This window comes from Scardinius erythrophthalmus (genome assembly GCF_964197995.2).
Source record: "Scardinius erythrophthalmus genome assembly, chromosome: 18".
In the NCBI taxonomy this organism is placed as follows: Eukaryota; Metazoa; Chordata; class Actinopteri; order Cypriniformes; family Leuciscidae; genus Scardinius; species Scardinius erythrophthalmus.
In genome coordinates, this window is record NC_138238.1 from 7583568 (window position 1) to 7601742 (window position 18175).

At 36.3% G+C, this 18175-nt stretch overlaps 1 protein-coding gene and 1 long non-coding RNA gene across 2 annotated transcripts in view; one reads left to right on the forward strand and one right to left on the reverse strand.

The window, feature by feature from the left end:
* Positions 1 to 18175, forward strand: part of sdk2b (sidekick cell adhesion molecule 2b) — a 309891-nt gene that overhangs the window by 225841 nt on the left and 65875 nt on the right. The window contains exons 3-4 of the mRNA XM_081392177.1: positions 12279 to 12385; positions 15373 to 15520. Of these exons, the coding sequence (XP_081248303.1) occupies positions 12279 to 12385; positions 15373 to 15520 (255 nt within the window). The remainder of the gene's footprint in view (positions 1 to 12278; positions 12386 to 15372; positions 15521 to 18175) is intronic.
* Positions 2381 to 3116, reverse strand: LOC308706486. The gene is made up of 3 exons (XR_014032038.1): positions 3086 to 3116; positions 2550 to 2624; positions 2381 to 2459 (listed from the first exon to the last, which is right to left on the reverse strand). It is a non-coding gene; the product is annotated as an uncharacterized lncRNA (long non-coding RNA).

The window sequence follows — 18175 nt, forward strand, 5'->3', positions numbered from 1 at the left end:
TGAATATCAAATATGTAATAAACAATTCTTATTTTGTATTTGGTTCAATTTGTTTATTATAATAGAAGTCAAAGGTAACCATAGTAACAACATGAAATTAAATATTTAAAAAAATGAAATTTGGTTCCTGGAGGCACCCAAAGTGGTTCCACACAGTGCTTCATATAAGAGTTCCTCAGGAAACTTGTGTGGTTCCTCAGAGAACCGGCCCTTTTTAAAGGGTGCCTAGAGGATCTACAGTCGGTTCCGCCGGTGTGGCGAAGTGAAGAACCCCAAAAGGTTCCTCCAGACACCTTTTATTTTTACAGTGTACAGAGAACAACGACAAAAATCTGTGTTGCCTACACCGTGTTATCTTCTTTTTAAAATTTGCACCCTGTTGACTTCAATGGGGCAAGTTTTAAACCTGCTTTTAGCCTCTTAACATTGTTGATGTGTCATTACAAGTGATAACCTATGCGCGTGGACTCGACAATCGACTACTGTGGACTTCAACCGAAAACAGGAAGAAAATACAGGTATGAGCGCTGAAAATTAACATCATTTTTATTCATATCTTTCACATCTACTGCAGTCAGATTCATCGTGTTCACTCTGAAGGAATCACTCACATGACCTGTGCACTTGTAATGACACATCAAGGATGTTAAGAGGGTAAAAGCAGGTTTAAAACTTGCCCCATTGAAGTCAACAGGGTGCAAATTTTAAAAAGAGGATAACACGGTGTTGGCAACACCGATTTTTGTCGTTGTTCTCTGTACTGACAGCACTCCAAATTTACAAAAAAAAAAAAATGAGCTCAATGTTAAAATTGACTGGAGTTCTCCTTTAATTAACTGTTATTTCTGAAGGCCTTGGATCATAACAATACAACCTAGCCCTTTCACTTATCACCAGATAAATGTTTTGCAGATATGTTTTAAGGCTTATTCTCTTTACTTTTTGTTCTATTATCCTTTGGTTTGGTTTGGTCTCCAGGTTTTCGTTTCTTGTGTTAAAATCTCAGCAAGATTTCCTCTCACGGCTGACTCTCAGACCATATTTTCACATTAACAGGGACAATTTCACGCTGGATCTGCACAAATTAACTAGAGTTCAGTGCAATAATTTGCCTTGTCTAGAGGATGGCAGAGACAAGTTACCACTGAGGGTTCTCACAGAAATTCTGTAAAAGATCTTTTAATATCCTTTAAAATAGGTGTAACAGTTCAATTTTCTTACAGTTCAGTTTTTATCACAGTTCTGTAGTCACAGTTTTTTTTTTTCAGTTCTCAAAAGACATGGTACACTGTAAAAATAAAAGGTGCCTGGAGGAACCTTTTGGGGTTCTTCACTTTGCCACACCGGCGGAACCGTCTGTAGATCCTCTAGGCACCCTTTAAAAAGGGCCGGTTCTCTGAGGAACCACACAGGTTTCCTGAGGAACTCTTATATTAGGCACTGTGTGGAACCACTGTGGGTGCCTCCAGGAACCAAATTTCATTTTTTTTTTAAATATTTAATTTCATGTTATTACTATGGTTACCTTTGACTTCTATTATAATAAACAAATTGAACCAAATACAAAATAAGAATTGTTTATTACATATTTGATATTCATTTTTATACATACACTTCCATGCACATGGGGAAAAAAGCTAACTACAGATTAATATCAATGACTACACAAAAAAATAGTATAATACATAAGCAACATGAATAATCAACCATGTATATACAATAGATAAACAAGAAAAGACATCTCAACAAAATGCATGGAAACACATATGTTCCACTAAATAAATCAATGTAAAAAAATTACATTTGAACTAATTAAAAATGTCCATCTTTACTTAACTTTAAAACATTTGTGTTTCAGTCCGATGGTTAGTCTGACATCACTGTTTCCAAGTCCAAAAGCTCTATCAGATGCCAAAAACAAACAACAGTGCTAATATACACTCATTGTGCTGTAACCTTTATCTCTATACTGAAATCTCTGATGATTAGTTATTCAGCTATTTTGAATCATAAAATGTTTAAGTCTGGGATGCCGTTAGACTGGAGACTGTAATACACTATGGCTTTTGAAAATCTTAAATGTGTGACTTGAATCAACAGTGTTCATAAATGGTTGTTGAGTATTCTCATGAAACAAGATAGAGGAAGTAGAGGCTTCGACCCGGAAACAGAGTTAAGGTGCAGTAAAATTATCTGTTGTTCTGTGAATGTTCACTGGTGAATTCAGTCATTTCAATATGAATTCACACGATCAGCAATTTCGTTTGTGGTCAAAAATGTCACTATGGGACCAAGTTGGTGTGAGGTACTTAATGAGTTAGAAAAGTGAAAAGGTACAGCATCGTTTTCCGTTTGTTTTTCCTCTTTTCTGGTGGATGGTCCAGGCACTTCGATGATTTTCAGGTCTACAGGAGGATTTTTATTCTTGATCAAACTTGTATTTCAGCTTACTGAGATCCCTGCAAAGTACAAAATGTACTGTTAGTAAGGTTATTAAAGTGATAGTTGTGAAATTTTAATAATTTCCTCAGCCTTGTGACGTTCCAGACCTGTTTGACTTTCTGTCTGTGGAACCCAAAAGCAGATCTCAGGCATAATGCAACCCCAGTCACCGATCGCTGACACTGCATGAAACACAAGCAGAAAACAATTGTGTAAATCATTCATGAAACCATTCTTATGTACTCTTGTCTAGTTCAATTCAATGCAACAATTTATGTAAAAATGGTTAAGCTCCAAAAATGTCCCAGAAAAGATCCTAAAAATAATCAATGAGTTCACAACTCATGTGTTATGGGTTGTGTTGCAAGTCTTCTGAAGCCTAATAGCTTTTTCCTATTTATTTATTTTTTTGTCGAAAAAGACTAAACTTGAAGTTATAATTCAGAGTTAAAATGTCTATAGCATTTTTTGTGAATCAAACCTGTGATATTATTTTTCTGAGTAACATGAATGAGATTTGAGATCATGAGAAAAGATTTTCAGAGAGTAACTGATTAAAAAACACAAGTACACAGTCAAACAATACAATTTCACACAGAGAAAGTTCATAGTAATAAAGTTGCATGTGGTGCAGGTAACTTACTGTAATTCAATGTTGCCACTGAAATGTTCAGATTATTTTAGAAATGTAATGGTTGTTCTGGGGAAACAAAAGAACAAAGCTGATTATTCACAACATAATATTTATTGACCAGTAAATGGCTTTAAAATGGTATTTGAGAGAATGAGGGCACCTGTAGTAAGTAAAGTTAACGTTAGGCTAAACAAAAACAGAGCAAACTATAACCTGTTTTTGTTATTCATAACAAACGCCAAGAATCAGAGAATTTTCTAAATTAGTTAGGCTATATCAGCAATTTGAAGACACAGTTGTACAAAATATGTTGAATTGAATGACTAAATCAATGTAAGACAATAAGTCAATCATTTCCATTTGTTCATTAGATCAACGTAGTTAGCATCGCGGCTAAAACCTTCATACCAGATACTGTGCAATAAACGAGTGGTAAACACTGTAAAAACGTAGTAATGTATAATAAATTTAGTTTAGATATATGTGTGTGTTTGAATAGTGAGTAGACTCTGTATTTATATTTATTTGGCGAGTTTACAAACCTTGTAATGGAGAGCCGAACAAACGGCGGAAGCTTTGATGAGAGGAGCCGTTACTTTCTGATGACGATCAGCTGAGCTCTGTTGCGCGCGAGCAGCGCGAGGATCACTGAAGCGACGACAGCAGAGGAATAGCAGCAGTTTCGTGACAGAATAATACTTTTCTCCTCCTGCTTCTTCTTCTTCATATAATATTATTATTATTTAGTGTTGTTGTTTAAGGTTTAAATGACTTAATAAAATAGGCCTATACTAAATATATGTAAGCTACCCAAGTGAAAAAGACTATAGTTACTGTTAAATGTATTAAAAATGCATTAAAGTATATTTGTATTGTAGGTCTACTAAAAACACACTCAAGTACATTTTTAATACATTTAATAGTACATCTTTTTCACCTGGGTATGTATACTGAATCAAACTTGCCTATAATAATAATAATAATAAAAATGCATTAAAGTAGGCTATATTTGTATTGTAGGTCTACTAAAAACACACTCAAGTACATTTTTAATACATTTAATAGTACGTCTTTTTCACCTGGGTATGTATTCTGAATCAAACTTAAGTAGCCTATAATAATAATAATAATAGAATAATAATCTAATTCGGGCCTCACTGAACCATTGGGTTCCTCCAGATGCTGGCTTTAACATAAGAGATCTTCCAGGAACCACTTGAATGTTAAAAGATCTTCCAATAACCCTTTTATCGCATTCAGGTTCCTCTATTTTCCCCCAAAGCACTTCGAGGTCTCATGGTAATGAAAAGGTGACTCCAGAACCTCTGAAGTAAATACAAAGTGCTTAAAGGATCCCATAAGTTCCAGCAAGAACCTCAAAGATTGTCAATGGTCCTCCAGTAACCCTACTATAGGAAAAAGAGCTTTGAGGCACCAAAATTACATTTTGAAGTTCCTTGAGTATCCGACAGGATACTTGAGGCTCCTTTAGTTTTTACAGTGTACATTGATTAGGAAATTTGAAGCTCATACCAATAACTGTTATGTCAACACTATGAATGGCCGATCTAATTACATTATTTATAAAAGAGCCATTTTTAAAGGCATTAAATTAATAATTCCCCCAAAAACCAATGTTTTTTTTTTTTTTTTTCATCCATTCAATGAAAGCCAATTAGATCCAATGTTTGATTTTTTTTTTTTTTGTTACTCCCCTTGCAAAAACGTATATTGTCACTATAAGACCATATTTATGCCTGGTACACATTATACGATTTTGGGCGGTAACATTAAAAGGCGGTCCCACGTCAGAGAGAGGTTTAAAGATGGCCGTTGTCACTGTCTTGTGACCAAAGATATGATAATAACCTGACAGTTTCAGAAATTTAGCATGATCATCTCACAGTGTGTTTACTGCTATACGACCAACATCTACTGACTAGCCAATACAAATGCAACATGGCGCTAAAACTTAAATTCCCTAGCCATGACCACATCCATATTCTCCTCTTTCGCTTTCTATTTTTTTCAGTGCACATTAAAAACCAAAACTGCTAAAATGCGATTCATCTTGCTCTATTTGTTTACCATACCGCATACTGATGACATTTTATACTTCTATCGTACAGTCTACATACAGTACATGTAGTACCCAAGTTTATTAGATCCATGTCATGCAGTGTGATTTGTGATGATCTTATAGGATTGCTGAAATCACATAGTCTGTAGCAGGCACTAGATAGGATTGAATCTGTTAACTTGCAATCTAAATTCTCATAATTTCACACATCACGTGACGTGACTGATTTGTTTAAACTCAATTGCGTTGAAGTCATCGACTCCTAGTCAGATAAACTGTGTACAGTGTTTCTCCAGTACCGAAATAAACAGACCTTCACTAGTACGTCTTAAATAAGCAAACAACCTCTTCTTATTTCAACATACCCGCCATTAGTGTCCCCAAAACAGCAAGTACCGCTGTTGTTTGGTTACTGAAAGGCTGTGTCATTCATCAACTATATGCACTGATTATTCTATAGGCAGCAGATGTTATCAGTGTTTCCTGTAACAGCGCCTGCATTCCGAGCCGATGTTGCGTTTCGCTCCCAGCAAATTGAATCACCTGCAGCGTAGGCCTGTACAAAAAAGATCTGCTTTCTTCCTTTCATTCTTTATTTTTGCCTGAAACCACGCAATGTCAAAGACAGCACTGGAGCAGAAAAAGCGTTCTGTTGTTTTCTTTTTTCATGCAAACATTAGCGTTCTGTTGTGACGCTTTCTGGATGTCTTCGACCGGATACCGACGCACTTATTGAGAATGGCTTTCAGTCCAGACAATGCTAATGGTTTCTTTTCCGCACCTGAAATATGAGACTTCCAACCAGCATTCTTTTAGTGTAACTGTGTGTGTGCGTGTCTGGTGGTGTATCTGTGTATGTATGAGTGCATCCATAATCTGGTTTCCAGTTACCTCCCGATGGAATTGTTGCAATCTGACCTTGCAGACATTGTTGAATATGTTCATAAGTATGCCGTTCATGCCAGGGTTGTGTGCAATTCAGAACTGAATTGAGAATGGGTTTTAAAATTCAACAGCTCAATTTGGACAGAATTTGGTTGCGCTGAATACAGAATTAAAAGAGTGCAACAGTATCCACTTTCTCAATAGGCAGTGGATGAATGTGCAACTATTGCTTTAAATATGTTGTTTATTGCAAAATATGCATATATTTATGCAACTATTTAATTATTTTGAGAGCGGTAAAGTGCAATTCACCTTGCTAATTACGTTTTATTCTTCTATACTAACTTGCGTCATAGTCTACGGTTCAATAGGTGTCATCATCGTTCAGTCTACGTACAGTACATGTCGTACCCAAGTTTATTAGATTTAATACAGTGTGATTTGTGATAATCTTATAGGATTGCTGAAATCCCAACAGTCTAGCAGGCGTAAGACAGGCTAACAGAAGATAGTGACAATTAAACCAAACTGAATATAACTGTAGAGAATGACTGATTCATGCAACATTTTTGTTAATGATTAGTGAAAGTGGTGAGGCTGACGGTTGATAAAGCATTTGAGCCTCAGTTATTCTTGTACACATTCAAGCCTTTTCAGTATTCCCCTACATAGGCATTTCCGACGAGTTCTTTAAACTCTCCAGGGTCTTACAACATCGTTGATGCCCTGATAGAAATGCATTTAATCCAATAAAGGCAGTCTAATAATCTCAAGAGACCTATAGAAATGCTGGCCATTGATAGTTTTCAATTATTATCCAGATAGTGTTGTAAAAACATGTTTGCGAACATAAATAACATTCAGTGGGCAGGAGTCATGCGATTGAAACAAAGTAGTTCAATGCTCAAGTTCTTTGAATGAAAAGTTTTTCTTTGGCAAGTCACAAAGAAACTGACGACCACTTCATCCAACAGCGACGGTTTGCCAAGGCAACATCAGCACAGACGGGCGTCTGTTTGTCAGTCGTCTCAGTCAGGGGTGTTTGAACTTCGTCTGACACTTTTTGCTCCTGTGCTTTCTCACTCTATCTCGCTCTTTTCTCTTCTCCGTTAACGGAAGGCTAATTAAAGGGGACCTGACATTGCGCTCTGTTGGCTGGAACATCAATCAATCAATGTCTGAAGCCCCGGCCCCTACTGACTCTCTCAACCTGCTGCACAAGCTCACAGCTCTTTAAAGGTTAATTATATTCATTAGAGAAAAGAAGGAACGGGCGAGAGGAAGATAGAGAGGAAGTCACCCTGAATATATGCTGCTTTATTCTTCACGAAACTCTGCAAGGTTAAATTCAGAGCCACAGCACCATCTGTCAGAATACGGGTGCGTCCAATTCGGTGATAGAGCCCAAGTGGACTTTACAGGGTGTTTGGCCATTTAAAGTGAGATTCTAAGTTTTAGGGAACAAGAGGACATCAGGGATCATAACTCACAGGAAGTGCAGAGGGAAATTTACCCACAAGTCATTGCACACTCAGTACATCATGAAGTTTGGAGGAAATAAATCCTCAGCCTATTTCATCTCTGATTTCTGCACCATTCTTAACAGGTATGAGGTTTTAAGTATGCATTATTATATTATATTTTATGGTAAAGACATTTATAATGTTACAAAAGATTTCTATTTCAAAAGAAAGTTCTTCTTCAAACTTCTTAAACTCATCAAAGAATCTTGAAACAAACTTATTTTAAATTGTAATATAATTTAAATATATATATATATATATATATATATATATATATATATATATATATATATATATATACAATTTAAAATAAGTTTGATCAAATAAATGCAGCCTTGGTGAGCATGAGAAACTTATTTCAAAAACATTAAAAAATTCCAAACTTTTGAATGGTGGTGTATAAATACTTATGTGTTTGAAAGGTGTATATATATATATATGTATATATGTATATATTTATATATATATATATATATATATATATATATATATATATATATATATATATATATATATATATATATATATATATATATATATATATTCACAGGGTTTGAAATTAACTTTTTTTTTTTTTTTTTACTTTTTTTTACTTTTTCACTCACCGGCCAATTACAGGCCATTCAAAGTTACCGGCCATTCAAAACTTCTACTAGCCAAATAAGAAAAGTAATTAACCAGATTAACTACCTCACAGCTTATATATATTACTAAATTTGGATTTCATACATTCATTTCTTATTCAAAAAATAAAAAATCCTGTCATCCAACCATCTCCTCCCTTCCTCTTTCATCCTCATCCTTTTCACCAAAAAATGTGTTTTAGGTGGACAGATCAATACAGTACAATGAACATACAAAAAAAAAAAAAAAAAAAAAAAAAATTGTAGGATGTTGGAGAATAACAATGTCTTTCTGTTAACCAAATGCTTTTTAATCTTCGCTATTGCTTCAATGCAAATGAACAAGCGCGCCATTATTTGTTGCATAGTGACGTGCATGTTCTTAATCTGCACAGATTTGGCTTATGAACTTCCCCAGCAAAGTGAGTAAACATAATAAGTAACACGCCAAACTGGCTAGTGATATGACAGCGTTACCTGTATAAACCTAATCTAATATTTGTGAGCAATGACTAGGACCCTGTTAATCAGATCACAGCATTCTCTCTTTATCTAGTAGAGTTTAGCTCATGTAGCGTGTGCAGCCTGCAGGGGTGTAGGCAGCCCAAATGTTTCGGGGCATGTGTGAAGCTTTGTATCACACTAAAAAGCTATACCCCCCACCAGGCCCCCAAACTTCCTAATTAGTTCATTAGCGCTAATATACTTCACACAAGAAGCAATTTACCATGCCTGGCAGGATCTGCAACCCGCTAACCTCATCGCTAATATCATTTGATATTTCATTATAGTCTGTTAATAACAGCTCTCTTCAACTCTTGCATTCTAACAAGACACCCGTCATTCAAGCCCTATCACTCTATCCACTCTCACTTTCGAAACTCCAGCTGTATTCCTCCACACCCACACTATCTTTCGTCTCTCACAGTTAGCGGTAGGTTAAACTACAGGTCTGGAGTCAGTGTGGTATGAGATAATAGGCACTAACAGCTCTTCTATTCTCGTGAACTGTAGTCTGCTCTGAGAGTTTATATAGTGCTCGTTTTTGATAGTAAGTCAATTATTTATGTAAGTCGATTACCATATTTTCAGCTTCTGAATTAAAATGAATTTGCTGTGTTTTGAAAGGCATTTGGTAACAAATGTAAGGGTGAAGAAAAAAAGTGTAAAGGCTAAAAATGTATAGTTTCATAAAAAAATCATCAGTGAAGCAGTTTGTTAGTATTGATAATATTTATAATGGTAAAACCCCCAAAATATTTGGGTCAGAATAAAAAAAAAAAAAAATTGTAAGGATATGTTTTATGTTATGTATTTGGTCTGTCTCCTCCCCCTCTGGTGTACATTGGTCGTGTTCCTTCAATCGGAGTGTATTATGGGTACAAGTAGTTTCTCAATGGAAATTAAATAGTTTACTTCAAAATTTAAGCGGCTGACACAATGGCACTACATTGTAAATAAGAAGCTACTTCAGCTGCAGTTTGAGTGACAGATAATGTTGACGCCTTGACTGAAAAAACACACAACTGACCTTCTAACAGCACCTGGCTAGTCAATCACTGTCCACTTGTTGTCTTCCTGTTTGCATGTGTTTCTGTGTCCATCTCTCTATCATAATCATTTCTTTGTTTGTTGTCTTTTTCCTTTCTCTTATTTTTGCCATTATGTTCTCTCTCTGCCTCTGTCTCTCAGCGTCTGTACAGATCTCTTTACTGTCTCTACTCCATTGTTTGTATTGATTGCCATCTGAGGTCAATGGCTTTTTAAAGCATCTAGATCGAAACACAGAGTGTTTTCCTCATCTCCCTCTCCCTCTCCTTCTCGCATTCCTTCCCTCTACCCCGCTCATTTCTGTGCAGTTTCATTCTTTTATCTCCCTCCATCATTGATCCGGGAGGTCGGAGAGCATTCCGGTCCAGTAATGTGTGGCCCATGGGCCTTCAGGTCATTTTAATTTGAGATCAGGTCAGTCGGGCTGAAAGAAAATGTGGTCTATCTGAATTAAAATGTCTGGAAGATGATCCGATTTCATCCACTTCACAATAAAAGGTGAATTAAAGTAATGAAGTTTTAGTTGGTGTATACAGAAGAGAAAAGAAATCTGCTCATCTCAACTGCAGCTGCTCGGCTGGAAGTGTGAGATTTAAAGTTTGCCATCTTTGCTTGTTTCACAGCAGAACTTTTTGAGCCACTAACTATATAGAAATATCAAAAGATTTTGGTCTGTTCATTTTTTTAAAACACACACACACACACACACACACACACACACACACACACACACACACACACACACACACACACACACACACACACAAGAGAAGAATATGTAAAAAATAAAATGAAACATCATTACAGTTTTGAATTAATATATATATATATATATATATATATATATATATATATATATATATATATATATATATATATATATATATATATATCCTATATATAAATGTTATATATTCCTGTGATGGCAGCACGTCATTACTCCAGACTTCAGTGTCACATGATCCTTCAGAAATCATTCTAATATGCTGTTCTGCTGTTCAAGAAACATTATTATTTTGTGACTATGATTTTGATTATTATGGTAAATGGTCTTTTCCATGTGGTTGCATGCTTGCTAAATAAACCATAACCTTTTTACGCATTGGCTTAAAGGCCTTAAAGTACTTGAACCCTGATAATTGCTGCTTGCAGCTATATTCATTATTATTATTATAAAAAATGTTAACTTTTGTGCTGCTTAATATTTTTGTGGAAACTATGATACATGTTTCAGGATTCTTTGATAAATAGATAGTTAATAGGAACAGTATTTATTTGAAATATAAATACTTTGCATAATGTTATTTTTATTAAGACATATAATTATAAAATTATATTTTAAAATGACATGATTGTCATTTTTGATTATGTAATGTTCCCTTACTAAATGAGTGTTAATTTCTTAAAAAAAATAAAAATAAATAAAAGACATACTTAACCTAAACTATTTAACGGTAGTACATGTTGCTTGCAAAATAATTTTGTATTTTACTTTTATTTTTTAATGGTTTTGTTTCGTAGTAAAGCATGTAACAGGTCAACATATAAAACTTATCTGTACAGCATCAAGTCATTTTGTATGTATCCTTTTTAAAAGCAAAGCACTGATGGATTAAACATAATTAAACCCATTTAGAAAATATGTTGTTCGATAGCCATGGAATTCTTTACCAAATGTAAATATGAATATTTTGGGTTTGTATCAAAATATAACAAAATTGGATGTGGATTTTTACTGCCAGGCTCAAAAAGCACCATTAAAGTATCATAAAAGTCCATAATGACTTAATATAATGACATAATAAAGTCTTCTGAAGAGATATGATCCTTTATACTTTAAAATGGCAGATATTCATTGCTCTGATCTTTATCAGTCAAATATGAGGAACTTTGTTTCATCTCATGGCTGTTAATTCATTTGCTGTGGGAATTCAGTCTTTTACAAATAAACAACAGAAGCAAGTAATTAACACTTCTGTGGTCTCAGTTGGTTTTCTCTGCCATACCGGCTATAATGAAAGTAACAAGGGACTCGTGCAAAGGAACATAAAACTGTTGGGACATGGTCTAATCATGTGCTATTTACTCACTCACAGGCCTCACTAAAACCCGGGGCAGCTTGTTTTACTTCCACATAGTCATTGTGTATGTTAGAGCGCCACCTACTGAGGGGAAGATGGTAATGTGAAGACATTTACATTCTGCACTGAAAAAGAAGAATTCAAGGTCATCACAATGAGATGGGAATAAGGAAAAAAATAGTGTATAGCTGTATTTATATTCTCTCAGGAGTTCCTCCATAAAAGATAAGGAGCATACGTTGAAATGAAAGGGAAACGCTCTCTGCCGTGCTTGTGCGAGCCTGACTGTTTTGACAAATTACAGAGATGTTCTGTTTGCGAAGGACGGCATGTCAGAATGAATGAGAGCCATTTATACATATAAAATATACATAAAAAGCTTATGAATGACAGTTTGGCATTACGTTATGTTTTATTGTGGTTTTGGAGAGTAAACCCTCTATGTTTTATCTCTCACAGGTATTTGATACCGTCTCTGGACAGATCGCATTCTGGCTTCTACCGGTGTATTGTGAGGAACCGAGTCGGAGCGTTGTTACAGAGGAGAACCGAAGTACAAGTGGCATGTGAGTAACATAGTAATAGACGGTCAAATTGTGCCCTAGAATAGTGTGTGTGTGTGTGTGTGTGTGTGGCCTGTTAAACCCTACAACATGGGGACAAAATATCCCCCCAAAGATGGCAATATCCGAAATCCTTGTCCTTGTGGGGACATTTTTTGGTCCCCATGAGGAAAACAGCTTCTAAGTCATACTAAGTGATGTTTTTTTTTTTTTATGTAAAAATGCTGAAAGTTTTCTGTGATGGGTAGGTTTAGGGGTAGAGTTAGTGTAAGGGGATAGAATATACAGTTTGTACAGTAAATCATTATGTCTACATGAAAACACAACGTGTGTGTGTGTGTGTGTGTCTCAGGAACGGCAGCTGTTGGTGAGGTGACGTACCTGTGTTTCATTAAAAGCTCCTATCCAATGCCACAGCTGGTCCACTTTAACTTCATCATTAGATTGATGTGGTTGTGGGGACCAATCGCTTCGCTCTCTCAGAATTTAATTCATTCCTCAGCTTTATAATCTGTTTAGCATGAGGAACAGCTGCTGCGCTTGAACCGAGTGGCAAGTCTCTGGTGTTTCAAGGCAGATTCAAGTTTCACTGCCTACTGTCCGGTCATTATTGAAGTTCTCTCTCAAAGTATGAGAGAAACAAATCTGTAATCACAACAACTTCCTCGCTGATCCGTGTTCAATATAAGCAAAATGTGCACAAGATTCACAGTAAATTCTTTCAATATGTTTGTTTTTAAATATCACAAATATCTCAGCACACAAAAATACTTGAAGAAAAAATTGTGCTTTATTAAAACACTAACATTAGCCTGTTATTGTGTGATTATAATGATTACGGATAAAAAGGCTCAAACGCTCTCTATTTAAATAAACATTTCAGTTCAAACAAGCCTCCTTAATTAATACATTGATCAAAAGTGACAGTAAAGGCATTTCTAATGTTACAAAAGATTTTTTTTAACTTTTGAACTTACTATTCATCAACGAATCAGCACAAATGTTTTCAACATTACTAATAATAGTAATAAATGTTTCTTGATCACCAAATCAGTATATTAGAATGATTTCTGAAGACTCATGTGACACTGAAGACTGGAGCAAGGATGCTTTTACTATATTTGTTGATCAAATAAATGCAGCTTTGGTGGACTTCGTTCAAAAACAACACAAGCACCTTCGTATTGGAACTAACACATCTGCGAATATGTAAAAATCTAAAAATGGCCGACTGTTGTCGAATTAATCAGCCTGGCTGATGTATCGGTCCATCGCTTCTTATTATCTCCTTTCATTTCAGGATATGTGGAGGTGCTTCACTTCTGGTCAAGATGGAAGTACTTAGACCTTATTTGCTTTTCTCATTTCCCTTTCAAGCACCTGTGCAATAATTGACATCCAATTACCTTTCGTTTCGTTTGAAGGATGAAGTGAGAGCAATCAAATACAAGAGTCAATACACAGGAAATGACATTGTGATATCAAAGGCAGGACATTGCCATTCTGGATATTGTATAATTTTTTAAGTGGTTTTCCTTAATTAGCCTTTTGATGAATAATGCTCTTGAAATTAAAGACGCTGCCTTTGATTTTTAAATCTCTTCCACACTGTGTAGCTCGAAATTGTGTCCGTTTCTAACTTTCTTTGCTAACAAAAGGAATAGTTCACCCAAAAGTGAAAGTTTAGTCATTTATTCACCCTCATGTGATTCTGACCCCATATTACTTTCTTTCAACGTCTCACATTCTGCCTTAGACCTCCAATATTACAGGGTTGAAATCACGAGAGTAATAATAACGTGAGTAAATGATGAGAAAATGTTCATTTCTGGGTGTACCAACCTTTTAAAAACAGTTGAGAGTGAAAGTGCAGTAAAGACCTTTATACTGTTTCAAAAGATTTCTATTTCACATAAATGCTGTTCTATTCATCAACGAATCAGCAAAAACATTTTCAACATTACTAATCAGACAGTTTTCTTGAGCACCAAATCACCATATTATAATGATTTCTGAAGGATCATGTGACACTGAAGACTGGAGTAATGATGCTGAAAATTCAGCTTTGCCATCAGGTATAATAATATTTTATAATATTACTGTGTTTTTGATCAAATAAATGCAGGCTTGTTGTGAATAAGAGACTTTAATTGAAAAAAAAAAATTGTACAGACCCTAGACTTTTGAACATTTTTGTTTGCTTTTAAAACACACGTTTTAACTTTATTTTGATGGTCCCTTTAAGTAACGTTGCACCTACATGCCTACTAACTCTCATTAGAGTGTTAGTAGAGTATTAATAGACTGGTAGTTGGGTTACGGTTATAATAAGTTGACATTTAGTTGCAAAGTTACTTATAATAAAAAAAATTTTCAAAAGGAACCATCAAAATAAAGTGTTACCAAACACACATCGTGAGAGTAAAAGTTGCTCTACAAACCTTCTTTTCCAGTGATTGTTATTGCCATGTGCAGTATTGTAATACCAGAACTAATAAATCTATTTATTTACAGGAAGCTTAGTTATCTACTCATGTCCGTGTGAAAGCAACAAGGACGTTTATGTTGCTGAATCAGATAGGGGTGTAAAAAAGAATGACTGCTGATTTAACGCATGGTGAATGTCCGTTCGGATGAGTCAGTTCTGGTCACTGTCATGGCCGATAGCTAGCTGAAACATATCATCCCCAATCCGACGGCATCCACGACGATGTCTGGCGCCGTGTCAGAGCACGCCTGTCAAACGCTGCCCAGCTGAAGCAGATGGTGAAAGACACTAGAAAACCCTGGAAAATTCTGCAGTGTGTCTGTCTCTGGCAACTGTTTTTATCCACTGATGTCGGCACTTGTACCAGAAATGAAAGTCCTGTTTGTATTTGTAGTGGTGTTATGAGGCAGTGTTTACACAGATGTTATGTGCTAAATGCTAATATATGCACAATATAAGTTTAACACATTTGCTAACTCTTTTGTTTTGTTTTTATCTGCAGATATGGGAAGTTTTGAGGATGGGGAACGGGCTCAAGCCGTATCCCAAGGAGAAGGAGCCGTTATACCGGCGCCTCGCATTCGCTGTTTTCCTCAACCACAGGTTACCTGGTTCAGAGACGGACGCAAAATCCCTCCCAGCAGTCGAATGTGAGTTTCTCAATCTGTTGGGCTCCTTTTTCCTATTCCATCTTTATCTTTTTCCTTTCCGCAAGCAGTTTGATTGTACATGATTGTTTTTGAGGAATCTTTGTAGCTGTACATCTAGTCTGGAGATACGCACACTGTTATATTGCCTCCAGGTGTGTTTCTGAATGTGTGTATGAACTTGTGGAGGTGTTTGTTTGTCATCATATAGCATACGCATTTATTGACTTGCTAGCATGAGTTCTCTCAGAAACCTCTATGAGTTATGAGGAGACAAAGGCTGAACATCTTTCTGCAGTCCTGTTTTTGTTTCTATCTATCTATCTATCTATCTATCTATCTATCTATCTATCTATCTATCTATCTATCTATCTATCTATCTATCTATCTATCTATCTATCTATCTATCTATCTATCTATCTATCTATCTATCTAAAGGCCCTGAAATAATCACACCAAAGTTTTTCGTTCTTCATTTAGGGGTAAAACGAAGTTTGAAATACCTTTGCAGTGATATACTGTTAAAGTGATGTTTAGATGAACATGTAGTTATGTGCTCCACAATTTCCTCTAAAAATAAAAATAAAAAATGAAAGCGGTGAGAAAACAGCAGTTAAGAAAGCATAGTGATATAGATGTTTGCACAAGCTAATTCGGCCCTCCAGTCAAGTAAAGTCACCTCATGTTTATTAATATAGCACTTTATAAAATAGATTGATTTAAACTAAACAGATTTACCATATTAATGCAATTATCTAATCAACCAATAACATGGCAGTTGCTTCAATGCATTTAGGGGTGTGGTCCTGGTCAAGACAATCTCCTGAACTCCAAACTGAATGTCAGAATGGGAAAGAAAGGTGATTTAAGCAATTTTGAGCGTGGCATGGTTGTTGGTGCCAGACGGGCCGGTCTGAGTATTTCACAATCTGCTCAGATACTGGGATTTTCACGCACAACCATTTCTAGGGTTTACAAAGAAGGGTGTGAAAAGGGAAAAACATCCAGTATGCGGCAGTCCTGTGGGCGAAAATGCCTTGTTGATGCTAGAGGTCAGAGGAGAATGGGCCGACTGATTCAAGCTGATAGAAGAGCAACTTTGACTGAAATAACCACTCGTTACAACCGAGGTATGCAGCAAAGCATTTGTGAAGCCACAACACGCACAACCTTGAGGCGGATGGGCTACAACAGCAGAAGACCCCACCGGGTACCACTCATCTCCACTACAAATAGGAAAAAGAGGCTACAATTTGCACGAGCTCACCAAAATTGGACAGTTGAAGACTGGAAAAATGTTGCCTGGTCTGATGAGTCTCGATTTCTGTTGAGACATTCAGATGGTAGAGTCAGAATTTGGCGTAAACAGAATGAGAACATGAATCCATCATGCCTTGTTACCCCTTGTGCAGGCTGGTGGTGGTGGTGTAATGGTGTGGGGGATGTTTTCTTGGCACACTTTAGGCCCCTTAGTGCCAATTGGGCATCGTTTAAATGCCACGGCCTACCTGAGCATTGTTTCTGACCATGTCCATCCCTTTATGACCACCATGTACCCATCCTCTGATGGCTACTTCCAGCAGGATAATGCACCATGTCACAAAGCTCGAATCATTTCAAATTGGTTTCTTGAACATGACAATGAGTTCACTGTCCTAAAATGGCCCCCACAGTCACCCGATCTCAACCCAATAGAGCATCTTTGGGATGTGGTGGAACGGGAGCTTCGTGCCCTGGATGTGCATCCCACAAATCTCCATCAACTGCAAGATGCTATCCTATCAATATGGGCCAACATTTCTAAAGAATGCTTTCAGCACCTTGTTGAGTCAATGCCACGTAGAATTAAGGCAGTTCTGAAGGCGAAAGGGGGTCAAACACAGTATTAGTATGGTGTTCCTAATAATCCTTTAGGTGAGTGTATTATAAGTGGGCAATCATTGTTATGCTTATTATACAGCTCTCTGGAATACTTGATTCTGATGGATAAATCGTGGCATTATATAGTCAAATATTTGTGTACAATGACCACTAAACTGCATAAATGATCATCGACCCAGCAAAAAGACAGATGTGCTAGCCCTTGTAGCACAAAAAACAGCACCTAAATCAATATTCCATCTCCACAACATAAATTACATAAATACCCTAAGCTTGTTTTAAGTGGGAAAATGGGTTTAATTGCAAAACATACCCCTTCAGACCAGTTGTAGATGCCTCACATATTAAGAGACTGATCGTTTAGCAACACGCTAACGTCAAATTTTACCAGAAACCACAGTGGATTTCAAATCAGTCAAATCTGTCAGAAGGGAGCTGCCTAGAAACTAGACAGTAAGGGGCCGTTCACACAGAGTGCGTTTTATATTTTTATTCTTTACTTTTTCACTGTTTGCTAGACTGACTTGTATGATCGTTACGCTCATGTCTCGCACATAAGTGCTGCGTTTTTAAGACGACGGGTCTAGTTGAAAGAATTTCAACTTTTAACGATAGTTCCAAAACAGTGGACCAATCAGAAGACCCCGGAGGCGGGGCAAGTATTGCAAGTACTTTTGTTTACAGTAGCAAGTTGCCATGGCAACTGTTTTGTTTGACAGCATAGGAGGATGGGGCAAACACAAACAGATCTCTGTTCTGTCGTTCTCTGAGCAGCGA